A 17,549-nucleotide genomic window follows, 5' to 3' on the forward strand; every position below is an offset into this window, starting at 1 on the left:
AGGAAGGAGGGTCAAATGAGCTCCTCAATCCCGGAAGTCAACGTTAGAGCTCAAACTGAGGCAAAGGTCTGCAAGGTTAATAGATCAATCCCTAAACAGTTACACCCTTCTAAGTCCATGGAAAGGAATGGGCACAGAATGATGCAGCCCTGCTTAGGATTGCGCCGTAAGGCTGCACGCACGTCTGAACATACGCTTCAACAGAAGTCCCATTGATATCAGAGGGCCTTACTTTTGAACAGACAAACTTCAGGTTTTGTTGTAAACTGTCTAAAAACCAACCTGCTGTGAAAGATCTTTGACTTGAATGTCGAGCCTCTGATTCTCCCTTTCAAGCAGAGAAGCTTGCTTGTTTGCTTTATCGGCATCATCTTGCAAGCGTTGAATTTCCTGAAAACCAACAAATGCATCCGATTCTTGAAAAAGCAATTAATACCATCCATACCATGATGGTCATAAATAGCCATATGAAAACAAGACCACTGTGCTTCCTTAATTATACTGGATCATATCCTATCAATACTGCAGTGTCAGAAGAGAGGAAGAGGAGTTACCTTGCCTGAATCCCACCCCCAAATAGCAGCCCCTGACCCACACTGCCTTCTGCCTGCAAGTATTCCCTAATCCCCACCAATGCCAAACACCGACTTCGGCCTGGGGAGCAGGGAGAGACCATCTTCTACCAGTGGAATTTTTTACCGGACACCGCCAGTTTTGCAGAGGAAATTGGTATGATTCATCAATTCTAACAGGGCAACAAAGAAGGGGGGGGGGGAAATCCACTTTTAGAAGCCAACATCCAACTCAAAATAGCTGGATTATGAGCCAGATCTCCATCAATCGAATTTCTATCAATCTCCATCAATCAAATTTTATTCTGAACTCAAACTTTTATCAAGTTTTATACTGACCTTCATAGCTTGCTCAAGTTTAGCAGCAAGACTCGCAACAGCTTTTTGCGAGCGTTCATATTCTTCACGCTGACGCTTCAAAATGGGTGCTTTTGCTTCTACTTCCTGAACTATTTCATCCAGGTACTTGTTAATTCTCTTATTCTCTAACTTCTCCAGCAGAAGCTGATCTTGTGCTTCTATATACGCATTGTAAAGCTGTGTCAAAACAAACAAACTTGAAGATACTCATTCTCTACTGGCACATTTTCTGGCCTCCTAGCCATCTTGCTTTCTGTGTCCAGTATGTGCATAATTACCATCTTCTAATTTACATTTATGAGAGAACTGCTGTGGGAGAGGGCCATGCACCTGACACCTCCACCCCTGCTGATGTTCCCCTGCAGGTGCCTCATTCACATGCAGCCACCACCTGAATTACAGCATAATGCTGTAGCATAAAGATAAACCAATTTCCTCAAAGTCCTGTTAAACTTGCTTGGACTTGCTCCCCTCTAAGCGATGCCAGTATCAAGGCAGAACGAAGCAATGAAAGGGAAGACAGACTGTGTTATTCAACAGCTGTGTTATTGCACTTTCATGTCTGAATATATCTTGTTGAAATTAAGGGGATCTTGTATATATGCAAAATGGAGCAGACTTGGAGTTAACAAGCCTCCTTTCTCCATAAAACTGTTCCTGGATCAAGACCATAAAGTACTACTTTATATGAAACAAAACACCCTTATTGCCATTTTATTTATTAAGAAATCAAAGTAGAATGGCTCCATTTTCCATGTACTTCCCCAGTCTGTCAATCATGAAAGCACAAATTAAAAGCTGCATTCATTCACATGAATTAAAGCAAAAAAGTAATCTGGGAAGGTTATTCAGAAACAAGTGTGTTCTCTCCTGCTGCCAAACACATTTTATTTACACAGGACTCGAAGCTCATTCTTTATTTCTCCTATAAGTACCTTAGAAAAATCATAAGACGGTAATTCAAAGGTGAAGAGCATTCATTCTGTAGATTGTCTGACTACAGCCAAACACACACACAGACACCCCAATTGCCAACAAATACAGTATCAACTGGCTTAATTCTTACCTCCGTCAGTTTCATGCCAGGCTTTACCACCTTAGCTACTGCAGCAGCAGTGGGAGACATCGCTGCCAGCTCCTCCTCTGAAAGGATGGCCCCTAGAGAAGAGGCAGAGCACGGTGCAATTTTTAAAAAGATCATGCTGTTAAAAAATGACCAGCACAATAGTGATCAGACCAAGCTATAAAGGCTTCCTGGGAAGGGTTGTGGCTCAGTGACAGAGCATCTGCTTGGTAAGCAGAAGGTCCCAAGTTCAATTCCCGGCATCTCCAGATAAAAGCATCAGGTAGTGGGTGATGTGAAAGACCTCTAGCTAAAACCCTGGAAAGCTGCTGCCTGTCTGGGTAGATAATACTGAGTTTGATGGACCAAGGGTCCGATTCAGTATAAGGCAGCTTCATGTATACATGCCTGCATTCTACAGGGCACATGAGGCATCAGTTAATTATCCTGGACATAGATTTTTTCAAATGCTAGAATAGTAAAAACCCACTTCGTGGCAAGGTTACTTATAATTTCTGAACTGTGCACTTTCTCTAAGGTCTATTCTATAGCAGATACAGACCTTTACGCTTGGTGGCAGAAACCAAATCATTGGCATTGTCCAGCTCTTTCTCTAATTTGTTAATTTTTTCCTTCAGCTCTTTTTCGGTCACAGCCTTCGACTGTTCCATCTCAGCCAGGCGATCTTGTGTTGCTTTGTTTGCTTAAAAGTCATACAAACAAAAAAAAATATGCTGACAAGGTTTCTAAGCTTCCCAAGACACATTCAGAGAAAATGTAATAGTTTCTGCAAAAAACCATTGTACCGCACGACAACAGAGTGGACCTTGCAGGGGACATCAAAAGAACAGTTGTCATATCTACAGGAGAAACACCCAGGTTGCATCAACAGAGGCCCAGGAAGGACTCAAAGATCTAGACCTGACTATGAAAGAACATGCCTAAATAGCTGACCAAGCACAACAATGCTCTGAACTTGAACTTCTTAAATAGAAGCCACACCCTCTCTCCACCCCAAGCCATAGCTTCCTTTGAAAATGAGGGCTTTAAAAAAATGGAACATACATGGCTGGTCCTTGATATAGCTCACAGATTTTGAGTTTCCTGTTTATTTACCAGAATTCATGAATGGCTCTAAGTTCTGAGCCAGAATATGTCTCACCTTCACCCGCTTCTTTCAAAAGCTTGTGCAGCTCCTCTACAGCTTGAGTCAGCTCATTGCTCTTTGTCTCCAAGTCATCAGCAGCCGCCTGTATGCAACACATTTTAATTGAAGAATCACTTCATCAGGTATTTTATTCAGGACCTGTCCCAAAAGCCCAGAGGCTGTTGGGCTTTACCTTTACAGGTAAGATCTGTCTTTGACATTAAAACAGAAAGAACTTAGCAATTAAATTAAGACATATTAAGTGGTCCTCATATAGTGGAAATAAAGCACACAAAACAAGCAAATGTTAGATCAAACATTTTTATCTAACACGTTTAGCATTTTTCTAATGCAAATTCAAGATGGAAAAGTAACCAATGGGTGCAGAACTTTAGCCCCAATTTTCAAAGCTAATATACTTGCCAGCAACCTCTGGGACCCTCTGGTTGTTTCCCACAAGAATACTTAAGGTGATAATCTGCAGAATGAATAGGGAAGGTAGCCAAGACATAGGCTAGAATAGGGCTCTTGGCTTGGTGTAAAGCTTGCAAAAGAATAAAAATGCTGATATATTGTAGTATCTGAGCTCCAAATAAGCACTGTCTCTGCTCAATGAAGCTCCACCAGAGGGAGCACAAAGCATACCAATGAAAATAATCTACGGTCAGTTGGAACTGTGAAGTGGAATTAAGTACCTGCTACAAGTACAAAGGCATGAAGCAACCCCCTGCCCCCCGCAAGTTTCGGGGAGCAGACTGGCTTGGCATCACTTAATCAAAAATATATGGGCTGTTTTTTAAGCCTCAGGAACTGGAGAGGCAAGCAGGAGCTCATGGAATAGTGCAGTGTGTTGAAAGGAGGTTTTTGGCGTGTCAAAAAAACAAACCCACTTAGCAGAAATCTCTCCTAGCCTCCTGCATGATGGCTCAATCAGTGAATATTAAAAGATCAAGCAGCATACTTTTCAGATGGAGCATTTCAGGCAAATTTTAACACAAAAACAATAGGTCCTCTAAGGAGTCAAAGCATCCAGCATTTCCCAATGAATAACTGTCTTTAATTCTATGCTTTGCGTTTCATTGAGATTTAAGAAACACATCCCAACAGGATGGAAAGTGTAATAAGTCTCTGTTGGCCAACTAACTGAAGATCTTGCTCATTCCATACATTCAAAGTACGCAAAGGTGTTAGGTGCAGATGCAAAGCTTCCTAACAATGTTTAAGAGACCAGGGACGCTGTGCAGATTGCTACACTTCTCCCTAAATACCCCCTTTTCTTTTCAACTTTAACCCTTAGTTAAGGGGTTAGCATTAAACTCAGCTAAGCATAATAGTAATGTTAAAGGTTATAAAGAAAAACAAAGAAGAAATGCATAAGTGACAGTGGAGGATTATCCAAGCCCATAGGACACTCTGTAGAGCGACATCTGGACCAGGCAATGATAGTGAGAACATGGAATTCAGAACTATATTCCTCTTTTTCCTCAGGAAGACAAACTTAAAAAGAATTCTGGAGATCACACATTTTTTCTAGAGAACAGATACAGATTATCTTCCCTATATATTATCTTTGCAAGCTTCTTCAGGCAAGGCTATCCATACTCTTTTCATTACAATTTTTTTTATTGGTGACTGTTTATGTTTATTAATTATATAACTATTACAGTATTCAGTATGGCTTTAGGATGCTCAGATCTTAACGAAAGATTAACATTTAATAATAATTATAACTGGAGCACAAATAATTACGGATGATAAAATAAAAATGTAATGCTGATGGGTCTTACTGAAATCATACCTTATATAGATTAGATAACTTGATATGGGCATTTAACTCATTGTGGAATCTCTCTTCCATACTAGCTTGCTGCTCTTTTGCCTGGCAAATAAAAAAAACCTTAATTAACACAATCTGTTAAGTGTTTTTTTAAAAAACAGGGACAATTACAAACAAATATGAATATACTGACAGTTTGATTGAAACAATCACAGGAGAAAGTTATTCTGTTTTAAATGTGACAGAGGGTAAGATCGTCTCCTTTTTAGGTTTGTACATGGTTTGGAGATTTTAAAACTGGTATCTATTCAATTCCACCATTATGTTTCCATATACTTCCCAAATGCTGCAGTAGGTGGATGGAGATGCTATCAGTAGTATTTACTGCATTTCTCTGAACGTGTCTCCAGATGCTCCACTAAGATACTCCAAGGAATTCAGATTTGAGACCCTAGGTCTCCTTGTTAAAATAAGCGCCACACAAGTGATCAGAAACAGGACTGCAGTACTCGTGCAGTATCATACCTGCACAGAGCTCTGCAAAGTATGAATCAGAAACTAGCTCACATATACAAACAGTGCTGTCACAGGGGCCAAAGCACAAAAAGCTGTATTTACCTCCTTCAACTTATTTAAAAGGTCTTCCACATGTTTCTGTAGATTTTCATTAGATTGTTTTAATCCACTGACTTGCTCCTCCAGTCTGGTAACCTATGAAAATGAGGGAGATATAAACAAGATGCCTATACCTGGAATGAGATTTGAAACCATCTATGTAATAATGTAATAACTGATTGCTGTGACATACAGGCAACAATGCTAAATTTTAAATTGCAGAAATGTAAGATTAAGTGTAAGAATTAACATATTGAAAGAACTGCCACCTAGTGAATACAGACAATAGCTTACATTCTGAATAAGCATGCAGTACTGAAGAGCTTTCGAAAACTGAATAGTTAAGGCAAATTCAGACATAGTTATCTTCACAAGTTGTGCCTTGGTTGTCCCTAGAGACCATTAACGTGTGACCTGGCACAGTACAATTTATGCTTCTCAGTGCCAATTTCTGCCACTGTGACAGTATATCAGAAGCTTACTGTGACACTGTAATCACTGTGACAGATTATTAGAAGCTACTGATTGCATCTACTCCCCCCTTCCCTCACCACCTGTATATATCTGACCAGTTTCTTCATACCCTCCATGCATCCGATGAAGAGAACTGTGGTTCTCGAAAGCTTATGCTACAGTAAAGTTGGTTAGTCTTAAAGGTGCTACTGGACTCTTTTCTATTTTGCTACTACAGACTAATATAGCTAACTCCTCTGAGTATATTTTCTACTCCTACGTTAAAGAAAATATTTCTAGGTAGCCAGAACACACTTAATATTCACATTATGAATGCATCACTACAAACAATATGAAACCTCAAAAGCAGAAAAATTCCAAGTCTAAACTAAACTTTAGTTTATTGAAATACAAATCGGCAATCCGTGAAGAATTACAGGAATGTGAAATTCCAATTTACTGTTCCTGCTTCATCTTCCCTTGGTCACGTTCCCATCACCTTCTCACCTGCTTCTGCTTTTCTTCTCCATCCAACTCCCACTGCTTCTCATTTCTCATCTGTGACAATTCACTAGCAGTTGGAGTAGCATGCTAGATGCTCCCTCTCCTCCTCCTCTACACCTATACTATTACCCTTCACGAAAATATTTGCTACTGTACTACAATACAATATACATTCTCAGTATAGTATCTGCTAAGCTTTTAAGTTATTCTTGTTGCTGTTTTAATTTTGTAGTGAATTTCATATTTTGACATATCAGCTTTGTAGCCCTATAGGTTGAAAAGCAACATACAGACTGAAAGCAAAATTTTAAAAAATGAAGTCACTTGTGCACATTTTTATTAGTAACATGACTAGATACACAGTGTACATTAGATTTTGTACCCCTCTGGCTGTTTTTATCCATGAATCTATTCACTGAATTATCTGGATTATTAGAGACTGAAAGCAAATCTCTCTTGTGTTAAACATTTCACCTACCAACTAGACAAGAAAATATACTATCCCCTTGATTAAAGATTTTTCTGAACATGATCTTCAAGACATGAACACTGATGTGCTGTTTTACCTCATCTTTCTTGTTCTCCAGGTTACATTTAAGTTCCAAGATTTCATTTCCTTTTTCTCGGGCAAGAGCCAGGAGTTCATCTGTTTTTGCCTTCAGTTCTGTATTCAGCCAAGTGTTCTGATTTTGCAACAATTCCTTTTCTTGCTCCCACCTTTGCTCACGATACTAAAAGTAAAAATGTGAATTTTAGATGCAAGGAACTTGATCTCCAAAACAGAGTTTAAAAAAAGACCCAGGGGCATGCACTCTAAGTCTTTTTTTACCCTACTACCTGTATGTTACAGACCACATTGCTTGAACTATTCTAAAACAAGACCATGTCATAAGATATGGAATTAATGCTTCCAAGTAGAGGTGGGGCGAACCAGGCTGGTTCGTGGTTCGCCAACCAGCAGTTTGTGGGAGCACATTTCTAATGAACCATGACGAACTTCAGAGCGGTTCGTTTGGTTCGTCATTTCCAGGGGCTGTAGAATGGCCCTCTTGACAGTTAGAGATGCCAAACTCAGAGAGAGTCTTCAACAGGCTCTCCGCCAGCCATCCTTTGGCGAAGATTGGATTTTGGATGTCCAAGTTATACACACCCAAAGCGGCTGCCCCCAGGAAAGTTCCATTGCCAATTGACTTGCACTGGCTCCACTGAAATACATTGCAGCACCAAAAAGTTGCCATGAAAATGTGGGATGGAGTTACAGAATATTCCTCTCATCCCACATTTTCACTGCAACTTTTCATTGTGAGTTTGATCTCTCTGACTGTCAAGGGGGCCGTTCTACAGCCCCTGGAAGTGACGAGCCACGAACCAGTTCGCGAACCAGGGCAAGTTCATGAAAGTTCATGGTTCGTGAAATGCGACAAACCACAAACTGTGGTTTGTGGCATTTTCCTGGTTCGTGCCCATCTCTACTTTCAAGAGATTACTGATGGATTTTTCTTTTTAAAAGATATGTTTGTAGTGCAATTCTATGCCCTATGCCCATTAATATCAATGACGTTAGACTGGAATAACTTTGCACAAGTTCTCATGGTTAGTGACCTTTCAAAAAGTAATTGAAAGAAGATAAATATATAAGGGCAATGCTTTAAAGTTAAAGTGGAAACAAGTAGAGACCTGGCCAACATGCTTTCTCATACTCACCTTTACAGAAAAGGCAGATGTTTCAAGCTCATCTAGCTTTAACTGTAGCTCTATCTTTGCAGTGTTTATTTCTGTAAGTTTCTCATTCAGACGTTTCACATCCTCTATAAAATCAGAAAACTCATGAACTTAAACATAATTCATAATAAAAGAGATCTAGCAAGTTATTTTCTGCCATATTTCAGATTCTCACTGTTCTACTCACAATTCTTATGAACTTAAAGAAAATACTTAAAATTACCCAGTGAAACAATCAAACTGTCACATTTTATAGACATGAACAAATTCACTGGAGTTCATAGCAAACATCTCCTTGCCTGCATCACTTTGTGTCCAGGCCTTGTAACGCCCAGTGATATCACACTAGCCTTTGATCCACCTTCTGACATAAATCCTATGAAAGCTGATTTCTTCTCAGGAAGGAGAAGCAATAAAACAGACATGAGTATTACCATTTGTTCTATCTGTCATTGTTGTCATGGGAGGATGGTGTTTTTATAGCATTTTGGTGGCATCATAAAAGCCTGGGCTCCGTGGGTGATGCGACTACGGTTTGGGGATGCTATGGTGCCTGAAAGCAGGCTGGACCTAACTCAGGAGGAGGGGAGGGAAATCCACATCTCTCTGAAGAAGGGCGTAAAGGTCTGCAGTCATTTTGTCTCAACTTCCAAAAGATGCATACCCAACCTAAGGAGTCATATAGAATTCCAAGGTAAGCTTATGACTCTGTAGGCTTACCTTAGGCTCTGTAGAAAGACCTACAGTCTTTCCTTTTCATACCTAGCTATGTAATCTCCTTTTTCATGATATGATCTTCCCTGCATATTCTGTGCTCTGCAAGTATATATACTAGTGTAGTACAATAAAGATCTTTCTTTAAGAGTCAGTTGTGTCGATTTGTTCCTCACCCACGTGTGTAGCCACTCATCCATTGCCAGTACTCTGTACATGGTCAGAGGCTCACCACTTTCCAAGCTGCTGGTGAAAGACAACCCTTTTCACATTTTGTGGTGGCAGACTAAAGGAAGGATATAGCTAAGGGGGAGAGGGAAGTGTGGATGCTCACCCAGGTGCAGCAAACATCCCACATTTTCCCCCTGGCCACAACAGGCCTCTTATGTGTGTCTCATTCATGACACTTAACTGAGCTCCAGAAGCGATCCATTAAGTTTCTGTAAAAAGGGCACAGGGAAAACATCTCTTTGACCATATTAATCACAGTTCAGTGCAGATGTTTATGGGAGACTCCAGGCTAGAAGATTACTCCTTATTTTGCCTGAGATAAATAGGAGATGGGCTCACAATGGGCCAGCTCTTTGTGGAGGGGAGACATTTGAATGACCAAGCACTTCTTTTCATGATGTACAAATGGCTACTGAGATGTCCGTGATGGTTGGGGCACCCTCTTCAGCTGTTGCCATCACAAGGGGGCAGTCACGTACATCAGCATTTCTATGTGAGCCTGATACACTCTTAGGGTGATTGCATCAGGACTGCTTCAAGCGTATACTGATTTATGATACAGAAAGGGGATCATTGTAAAAGAGAGGTAGAAAGGCAATGGGAAAAGGCCATACAATCCAAAAACCCATCTAACACTGCAATCCACAGATTACAGATGCCAGCACTATCCCAGCACACCCTCCAGTTTCTGCAGGTGAGAACAAAATAATTCCTTCAACTGCTACTTCATTTTTGCAATATGTTGTCCTGCCAGTCTGACCTCTGAAAAAAGAAAGCATAAAAAGACAGTTCTTGCAAGCACGCGAGGGCATCCATTAGCAAGCCTTTTGGGGGCCAATCAGTTACCATTTAAGCGCTCCAGTTCTTGTGCTCTTCTTTCACTTGTTCGAACCAAATCTCTCTTCTCTGCTTCCAGTTCTTCTTTTGCTCTAGTTAGCTGACCCTTAAAATAACGGGGGAAATAATGCTTTGACCACACAATAAAAATGTCATATTAAAGGGGTTATCAATCCAGCTTGATTTAAGAAATAAGAATCAGCAAATCACTGTGTGTGTGGGGGGGGGTGGGGGAGGAGATAAGACTGCTCTCCCACATACCTCTAATCTGGATTTATGGTTTGCTGTCAGAAAAGTCCATATTGGTATTGCTGGTAATTTAATATACATGAACAGAAAAACATAATTATACTGTAAACAAGAACCTGCCCATTCCCAGATTGTTGTGAATTCCCTCCAGTTCTCTGTATGCTGGGACAAGAGGTTATAAGACAGAACAAGGTGGGAAAGATACCACCAGCACAGTGGCTACCATTCAAATAACTGCAACCTCACTCCTTCCACTGATACTGTCTGGCAGCTATCTGTGAATGTCAGCAAGATGTCCTAAACATCTGTTTATATTCAAAGGATGAAGAACATATTGAAGAGATAGCAGTCTCCGGGCCACCTTTCTCATGTTTATACTCTCATGAGGAGAAGCCACAGAGCAGAAGGTGAACAGATGCGGCTGATATTCTTCAAAGAAGACGTATAGTTTGCTCTTCAGTTTATATTTTAAAATTCTGTCAGTATTTACAACCAGAGTCCTTAAAAAAATAAACTGAATTCAAAAAGCTTCTAGTTCTCTATGAAACGGATGAGATTTATACCTGTGTAGCTGCATTCTGCTCCTGAGCAGTTTCCAGTTCTTTGTTCTTCTCAGTCAGTGATTTTAACTGCTCATCTGGAGAGGGAAATTTAAATTTTTGCATTTAAATAAAGGTTGCCTGTTGACGATACCTAAGCCAAGAACGTTCTCTCTCTCCCCCATCAAGAACACAAACATAAATCTGCTTAGACTAGACACGCTTACTCTGATGTGTAGATATGATATAACCACGACCAAGATCAGTCACTGGACTTGCTCAAATCCATCCCAGGCTCAGACAAGGAGGGCATGCAAAATGACCAGCAGGCTTCCTCCCATGATGAGATTCCCCTTGACAGTTTGCTTAAGCTCAAGTTTTAATGCCTACTGGACACAGTGGGCTTTGAGGCACTGACTTGAAAAGACGGATAGGTTTTTAGGGCTGAGGAGTTCAATGGGTACAGATAAGCTTGTTAAAAGGTATCTCAGTGCACCTGTTGCAGGCTTTATCACTGTTTCAGAACTTGGTTTTAAAGCCCTGGAAAAACATACCCAGATGATTAAATCACATGGGGTTGGTTCCAGGGATCCAGCATCATGGAAGATGCTAGTGGATACAGATCTTTGCTACATCCCCACCCCACCCGCTTCCAATCTTTCACGTGGCTCAGAGAACTGCGCTGAGGAGGGAGGAGTGAAATAGTCTCTCCTCTCTCTTACATCAGCAAAACAACACCTACAGAAGAGGGAGGAGGGTGGATTTCATTCAGTGCTTCCTTTTGTCCTTTGGTGCAGCTTCCTACCCTGCATCACTGATCACTGTGATTCCTCATGGATCTCTCAACACCAAAAATCAGTATTCTCATTTAGGGATAGAGGAAATGCAGCAGAGATCCACACTCTTTTCACTAGTGGAGTGCTTGATCCAACCTATAGCAAAAAATGTTCACCTCCAGGCACAGACTGAAAACTCATGGAAAGGATCAATGGACAAATAAACTTAGTTCTACTAAGAAAACCTAACCTTTCCATACACATTTCAAAACATCACAAAACAATCATGATTGATAATATTTAGTGGTCAACTTAACATACAGCCATACTTACTAAGCTTGCTGAGCTCCTGTCGGAGATTTTGACATTCCTGTGTCTCATTGACAAGCCTCTCCTGACTCTGAGCCAGGCGTTTTTCTACTTCAAAGTACTGTTGCTCTGCAAAACAGACATCAAAATGGCTTCAGAATTTATTCTTCCAATAAGCTACACAAATCTAGACTCATCACCCACGAAGCGCTGTTTTGCAGAACAGCTGCAAAACAATTCCTTTTGAGCATGCAACATTTTCAGATGAACTTTTTATAGATTCTGCAATAAGGGACAAGAAAAGTTTTATAAACACTAGAGACACTATTGTAAGAGAAGCACTTTGCAGTATCATTGGACAGACGTTCCCAACTGATTGCATCTCCTACCCTTATCCCTGACCCCTGACCCCAAGTAGCTTAGCCATTTTTCTTCTCTTACCACTGAGTCGCTTAAACTTTTAAATCTTTTACACCAACTCTAAAACAATGTGATTCCACCTACATCTCTTCCCTGCTCACTTAAAGGTACAGTGAGGAAGCAAATGGCTAAAGAACATCCTAAACAGGCAAGAAATTAAACAACAAAACTCCTATGAAAACTTAGCGAACTGCTTTTAAAGACAAGGTGGGTGTGATGTAGCCATATACAGCTCTTAAATTCAAGATGTATTTCTGCACCTAGAAACTATGAAAGGGTAGAGAAGCATGTTTCAATTTGTGCAAACCTGAAGGCTCAGAATCATAAGTTTCAGAAACTGATTCTGATTATTGACTTGAGGAGCCGATACTTTTATTTTTAAATCATACTAATTTCATGCACATTTAAAATGCTATAATGCATGGTGATAATGCACTACTGAATAAATGTATAAAGTTTAACTACATATCCAAAATATGCTGTAGTAACGACACGAGACCGAGATCCAGATGCAAAGTCTGACCCTCCAACATGGAGGCAAGTGTTTTATTAAGAAGCTGTCTATAGCAACAATTGTAGCAACAGTTACACATTCCAAACCAGTCGCAGCCAACTAAGCAAATACGCTGTGATCAGGCTTTTGTCTTATCTATGAAGCATAGTGAAAGGAACACAGTGGACCGTAAGACATGTAAGAATACTACTTAGAGTGTATGGGGATATTGTGCTCTGAGAAGGATGAGAGACTTATTATGCTCAGATGAAACATATTGACACTACTTGCCCGGTTCCTGGGTGGTGTGCCAATCAACCAGGAATCAAGAATGCAGGGATGCAGAGAGTCAGCGTGTAGACCGTGTGGTGTGCCAACTCCAGGCCTACAATATGCTATTAGTTTTATTGTGACTGTGTGACCCTTTTTCTGACCAAATAATATATTTTTCTATTTACCACAAATCTTTTATGTTTTTTTGTATAACTCCTTTCCTCACATTTTCATATAGCTAAAATTAAGATACACATGGTAAGGTAGCACAGGGTGCATAAGCTTGCTACTCTCTCACACTGAGTATACCTGCAATTTGACTTACAGAAAACGAAGGCATTTACGACTTAAATTCCATAAATATGTCAAATATTGCAACTTTATATGTTAAGTTATAAAGGATAGATTTTATGTTGTTAAAGTGTTAAAATTAGTTCAGGCTTGACAGGGCAGTAAGCATTGCATATATTTCAAATCCCCCCCCCTCAAATTTCTAGGTTTTCCCATTAAAAATAGGGGGAAAGTACCTCCCCACCCATGGCTTCAAAATTTCTGAAAATTTGACATTTCTATCCACTTGAAACTATACAAATTTAGGGGTGGAGGTGTCTGGTTTTCACAACTCACCCTGCCCCTGATGATTAACATACCAAAGCTGCCTTACACTGAGTAAGACCCTTGTTCTATCTGGCTCTTTTGACCACTAACAACTGGTGTTTTTCCAACACCTACTAGCTGAGGTTCTTTAACTGGGTGGAACCTTTTGCATACCCAGCACATGTTTAGCACTGAGCTCCACAAAGAGAAAGGAATTAATTGTACATTAAGTTCACATTCTACTGAAATTTTGTAGCTGGATTAAGACAGAAGGTATGTGAGCCATTTATTCAATACAGGTGCTTTTTTTCCTGGGGAAATTTTTTTGCAATGCTGTGGCTTGATCTTTGACTGATGTCTGATTGCTGTCTTTTTCAACATCTCTCTGAACTGAATACCGGAAAGACACATCACTCGTCTCATCCAAGAACCCCATAATCACAGATGCTGATTCAACAATTGTACTGAGGCATGCATAAATATACCATTCTCACAAATCCTTCATTCAGGACCTCAAATAATCACTATGACTGATCTTGTCACAGGCAATGTAGCAATACAGTTCAACAGAGGAACCTATTATGCCAGTCAACCAGCAATGGCAAAGCTACTATCATCATACTTTGAGGTTGTGTCAACCTAGTTAAAGGGCACTGACAAATGCAATTATTTTTTTAAAGACTTTATACAGCAAAAGTTCTTTCCAATCAATGTGCCTCAACCCATCCAACAAACTAACAGTTGCTGGTTATTTGTTATACTAATCCAGATATTTTTACTCCAGAAAATGATCCTTGTTTGGAAATACTGCATTTTTTTCTGCGCTCAAACTACAATATATAACTGCTGGGAAAATATGATTCTTTCACTAGTGCAACCACTATAGTTTCCAGAGCCATAATCCTCACGAGAGCAAATACAGGCAGAAGATAGTCTCAAGATAATGTGCACAGAAGAGCAAGCTGCTGTCAGTTTCACACACTGCCAAGCTGAAATGAATGAATACTTCATATTTTGCCTGCAGACCTTAAGAGTTTCAGCTCTGGGGAAAGTTCTTCCTTTGGTCCCTAAGAACTCTGTGAATGAGCAGGAGGGCACAGGGGTCAAGCCTTAAAAAGACATGCACAACATATACAAGGAGCAACCAAAGTACTCTGCATAATAAAGTTTACCCATTCTGTAAATGTGGGTGTGACAGACAGACAGGAGAAAGTTCTGCCTTCTGTTCTCCCTGATCAGAGCAGAGCACTCAGATTCAAAGGCAAATGGATCTCTAAAGTAAAGAGGAAAAAAATCTGGTGTGTTAATAGCCAATGGGGGTGGAGGACAGAGGGGTTTTGGAGGGAGGAGAAAGAGCAGGTATCCTGGACTATACAGGGAGTCCTATAAGCACTGTAGTGATTGCTTTGTACAGGCAGGGTCTGGGTGCTGTTTCTAGATAAAAACAGTGAAAAGTTCAAGCTGCATAGTTACTGTCTTGATAAGGAAATACTTCTCTGTTTTTATCCTCAGAAAAGCCCTGTGAGTAAATTAGGCCAAGAGAGAGCGCAAGCTCCCAGGGCAGAGTGGGGAATTCCAGACCATAGTCTAACACTCTAACCACTGCACCTGGATTTGTGTTACGTGCATTCATTAATTAAAACATTTTATGTCAAATGCCATCATCTGTCAGGCTATGGGTGACAGGATATAGCAGACAGATCTCTCTCCCATTTGCAGTAAGACACAAGTACTTAGTCAAATGGAGTTTATTCAGAAATCAGGTCATTTCCATATTCAGGTCCATAGGTCTACTTAGGAGTAAGACAAACGTCTAAGCAGCTCGACTAGAGATTGACAGGAATGACAACATGTGAAAGATACATCTCTTTTCTAGTTCACTTCTTTCTCCCCCTCCCATTTCTAAAAAATCCTTTGCTGCTCTTTCTGTGTGAGAACATCTTGCATATCTGTGGTATCACGATGCGTTGCTAGGAAGAAAGACATATCATAGTCTGAGAGGGAATACAAGGTCATAAACACTGGAGTCCAACAGATAACCACCTGTGAAAGCCTGAGAAACAGAACACTAGCAAAAGGAAATTGAATTACACCAAGATCACGTGTACAATAACTGGACTAAGTATCAGAATCAAAATTGGCATGGATAAATGGGTACAGAAATCCATGACATCATGAGCAGTTTCTGGACAAGCAGCATATACAATTTCAATTAAGATGTTATATCAATAGAATTTTGAAAGATGTTCATAGCAGGTGGGCTCTGGTTCAAGGTTGTGCCACAATAAAGACAACTCATCTTTAAGAGGCTACAAGATAGTGGTTTCGTTCAGCTGTGTAAAACAGCAAAGCTATCTCCACTGGAATAACTTAAAGTATTTGCTTGACTCCATCCAGTTGGATCTAGTTTAGTGGTTAAGACTATGTTACTAGGATCTGGGAGGCCCGAGTTCAAATTCCCACTCTGCGAAGATGCTATTCATTGCTTAACTTTGAATCAAAATATATTGTGAATTGGAAAGGGCCTGGGTGCTTGCTGAGTCTGATCCCCTGCTCAATAGAGATCTCCCATCAAGACACTGATCAGCCCCATGCCAGCTTAGTTTCTGGAAGGCTCCTGACATTACATACCCTTGTCCAGTTCACTGACAGTCACTCACCCACTCAATCTAGCTCATTTTTTAATCCAATTGATCCTCCAAGGAGCGTTGGCATACATGACTCTCCTCCCTCCATATTATGTTCAAAAAAACCCTGAGGCAAGATAATCTGAGAGAAAGAGCCAATTAGGCACAGTGGTTAGAACACTGGACTAGGCCGCATATATACAAATTTGAATTAGCATATTCTTTGCAACACAAGTTTTTTTTCTAGCAGGTTAGGCTAGGACAGAGAAGACCAGGATTTGACTTTCCTATGCCATTCTCTTCCTCTCAACCTTACATGATTAAAAAGGGAGTCCAATAGCAGCTTTAAAACTCACGTCTGAAGAAAGGAGCTCTGAGTCTCGCGAATACTCTGAAAATCGTGTCAGTCTCTAAGGTGCCCCCTAGACATCGATCCTGCAGCTTTGAAACTTACAAACGTTTGTTCTATCCTTTGCTTTTGTGAATAAAAACTCAATTCTTTAGACATATGGGGAACATCCATCCTAAGCAGCTAAATTTATGCTTAAGAGTCAAGCAATAGAGAGATGCAGGAAGGAGGTAGAAGTTTCAAGCAGCAGGTGTTCAAACAAGAACCAAGCAAGAAGGAATCAATCCGTCTAGAGTGGAAAAGAACCCCACTCCGTGCAGAACTGTTGGGAAAATAAAACTGAAGAGGGAGAAAGCAGGGTTGCCAACAGGCCTGGAGAAAAAAGATCTGTCCCTTTAGAGGCTTAACGTGTGATGCTTTTCGTGGCACGAAGGTAAATAACACTATCTAGCAAATAGCATCCCATTGAGCTCTGCTGAAGAAACAGGACATTTTTTCTTCAGGTTACTGGCAAACCTAAGGAAAAACAATGTATGCTCCGCGGAAGTAGGGCGATATAAGAAGAATGTGAAAGGCGGTCAGTCAGCTCCTACGTGAGCAACGCTTTCCGAGCTCTTCTCTTTCCCCTCATTTTCCTGTCAGGCTGCGGGCACGAGAAATTCCCCGCCTCGCTGCAGGAGCCCCGCAATCCTCCCTGTCGCCACAGCGCCCAGCTGAACGTCACTCACCGCTGTCCACCTTGTACCGCTCGTGTCTCGCACGGAGCCCGTCTATCTCGCTCTGCTGGTCCGCCAGGAACCGTTCCAGCTTCCCCTGTACGACTTTGGGCAGCTTGGCCACCTCGGCCCGCTCCAAGACTTGCTGCAGCACGGCCGCCATCTTGGCGGAGGAGGAAAGAAAACCGCCTCTCTAGCTTCACCAA

General features: G+C 40.8%; 1 protein-coding gene across 5 annotated transcripts in view; it reads right to left on the reverse strand.

Moving 5' to 3' along the window:
- Nucleotides 1–17,532, reverse strand: part of TPR (translocated promoter region, nuclear basket protein) — a 69,507-nt gene extending 51,975 nt beyond the window's left edge. For 4 of the 5 annotated variants that reach the window (XM_054979323.1, XM_054979324.1, XM_054979321.1 and 1 more), the window contains exons 1-13: nt 17,356–17,532; nt 11,893–11,997; nt 10,808–10,881; nt 10,005–10,101; nt 8,196–8,299; nt 7,058–7,222; nt 5,538–5,630; nt 4,941–5,021; nt 3,158–3,245; nt 2,558–2,698; nt 1,999–2,090; nt 912–1,109; nt 283–390 (exon numbers count right to left, since the gene is read on the reverse strand). In XM_054979323.1, the coding sequence (XP_054835298.1) occupies nt 283–390; nt 912–1,109; nt 1,999–2,090; nt 2,558–2,698; nt 3,158–3,245; nt 4,941–5,021; nt 5,538–5,630; nt 7,058–7,222; nt 8,196–8,299; nt 10,005–10,101; nt 10,808–10,881; nt 11,893–11,997; nt 17,356–17,506 (1,497 nt within the window). In that variant the 5' untranslated portion in view covers nt 17,507–17,532. Of the gene's footprint in view, nt 1–282; nt 391–911; nt 1,110–1,998; nt 2,091–2,557; nt 2,699–3,157; nt 3,246–4,940; nt 5,022–5,537; nt 5,631–7,057; nt 7,223–8,195; nt 8,300–10,004; nt 10,102–10,807; nt 10,882–11,892; nt 11,998–14,823; nt 14,844–17,355 lie in introns of those variants that run through there. The other variant, XM_054979322.1, reaches the window with a different exon arrangement.
- Nucleotides 17,533–17,549: the final 17 nt, after the last annotated feature.

This window comes from Eublepharis macularius, chromosome 5, assembly GCF_028583425.1.
Source record: "Eublepharis macularius isolate TG4126 chromosome 5, MPM_Emac_v1.0, whole genome shotgun sequence".
Taxonomy (NCBI): Eukaryota; Metazoa; Chordata; class Lepidosauria; order Squamata; family Eublepharidae; genus Eublepharis; species Eublepharis macularius.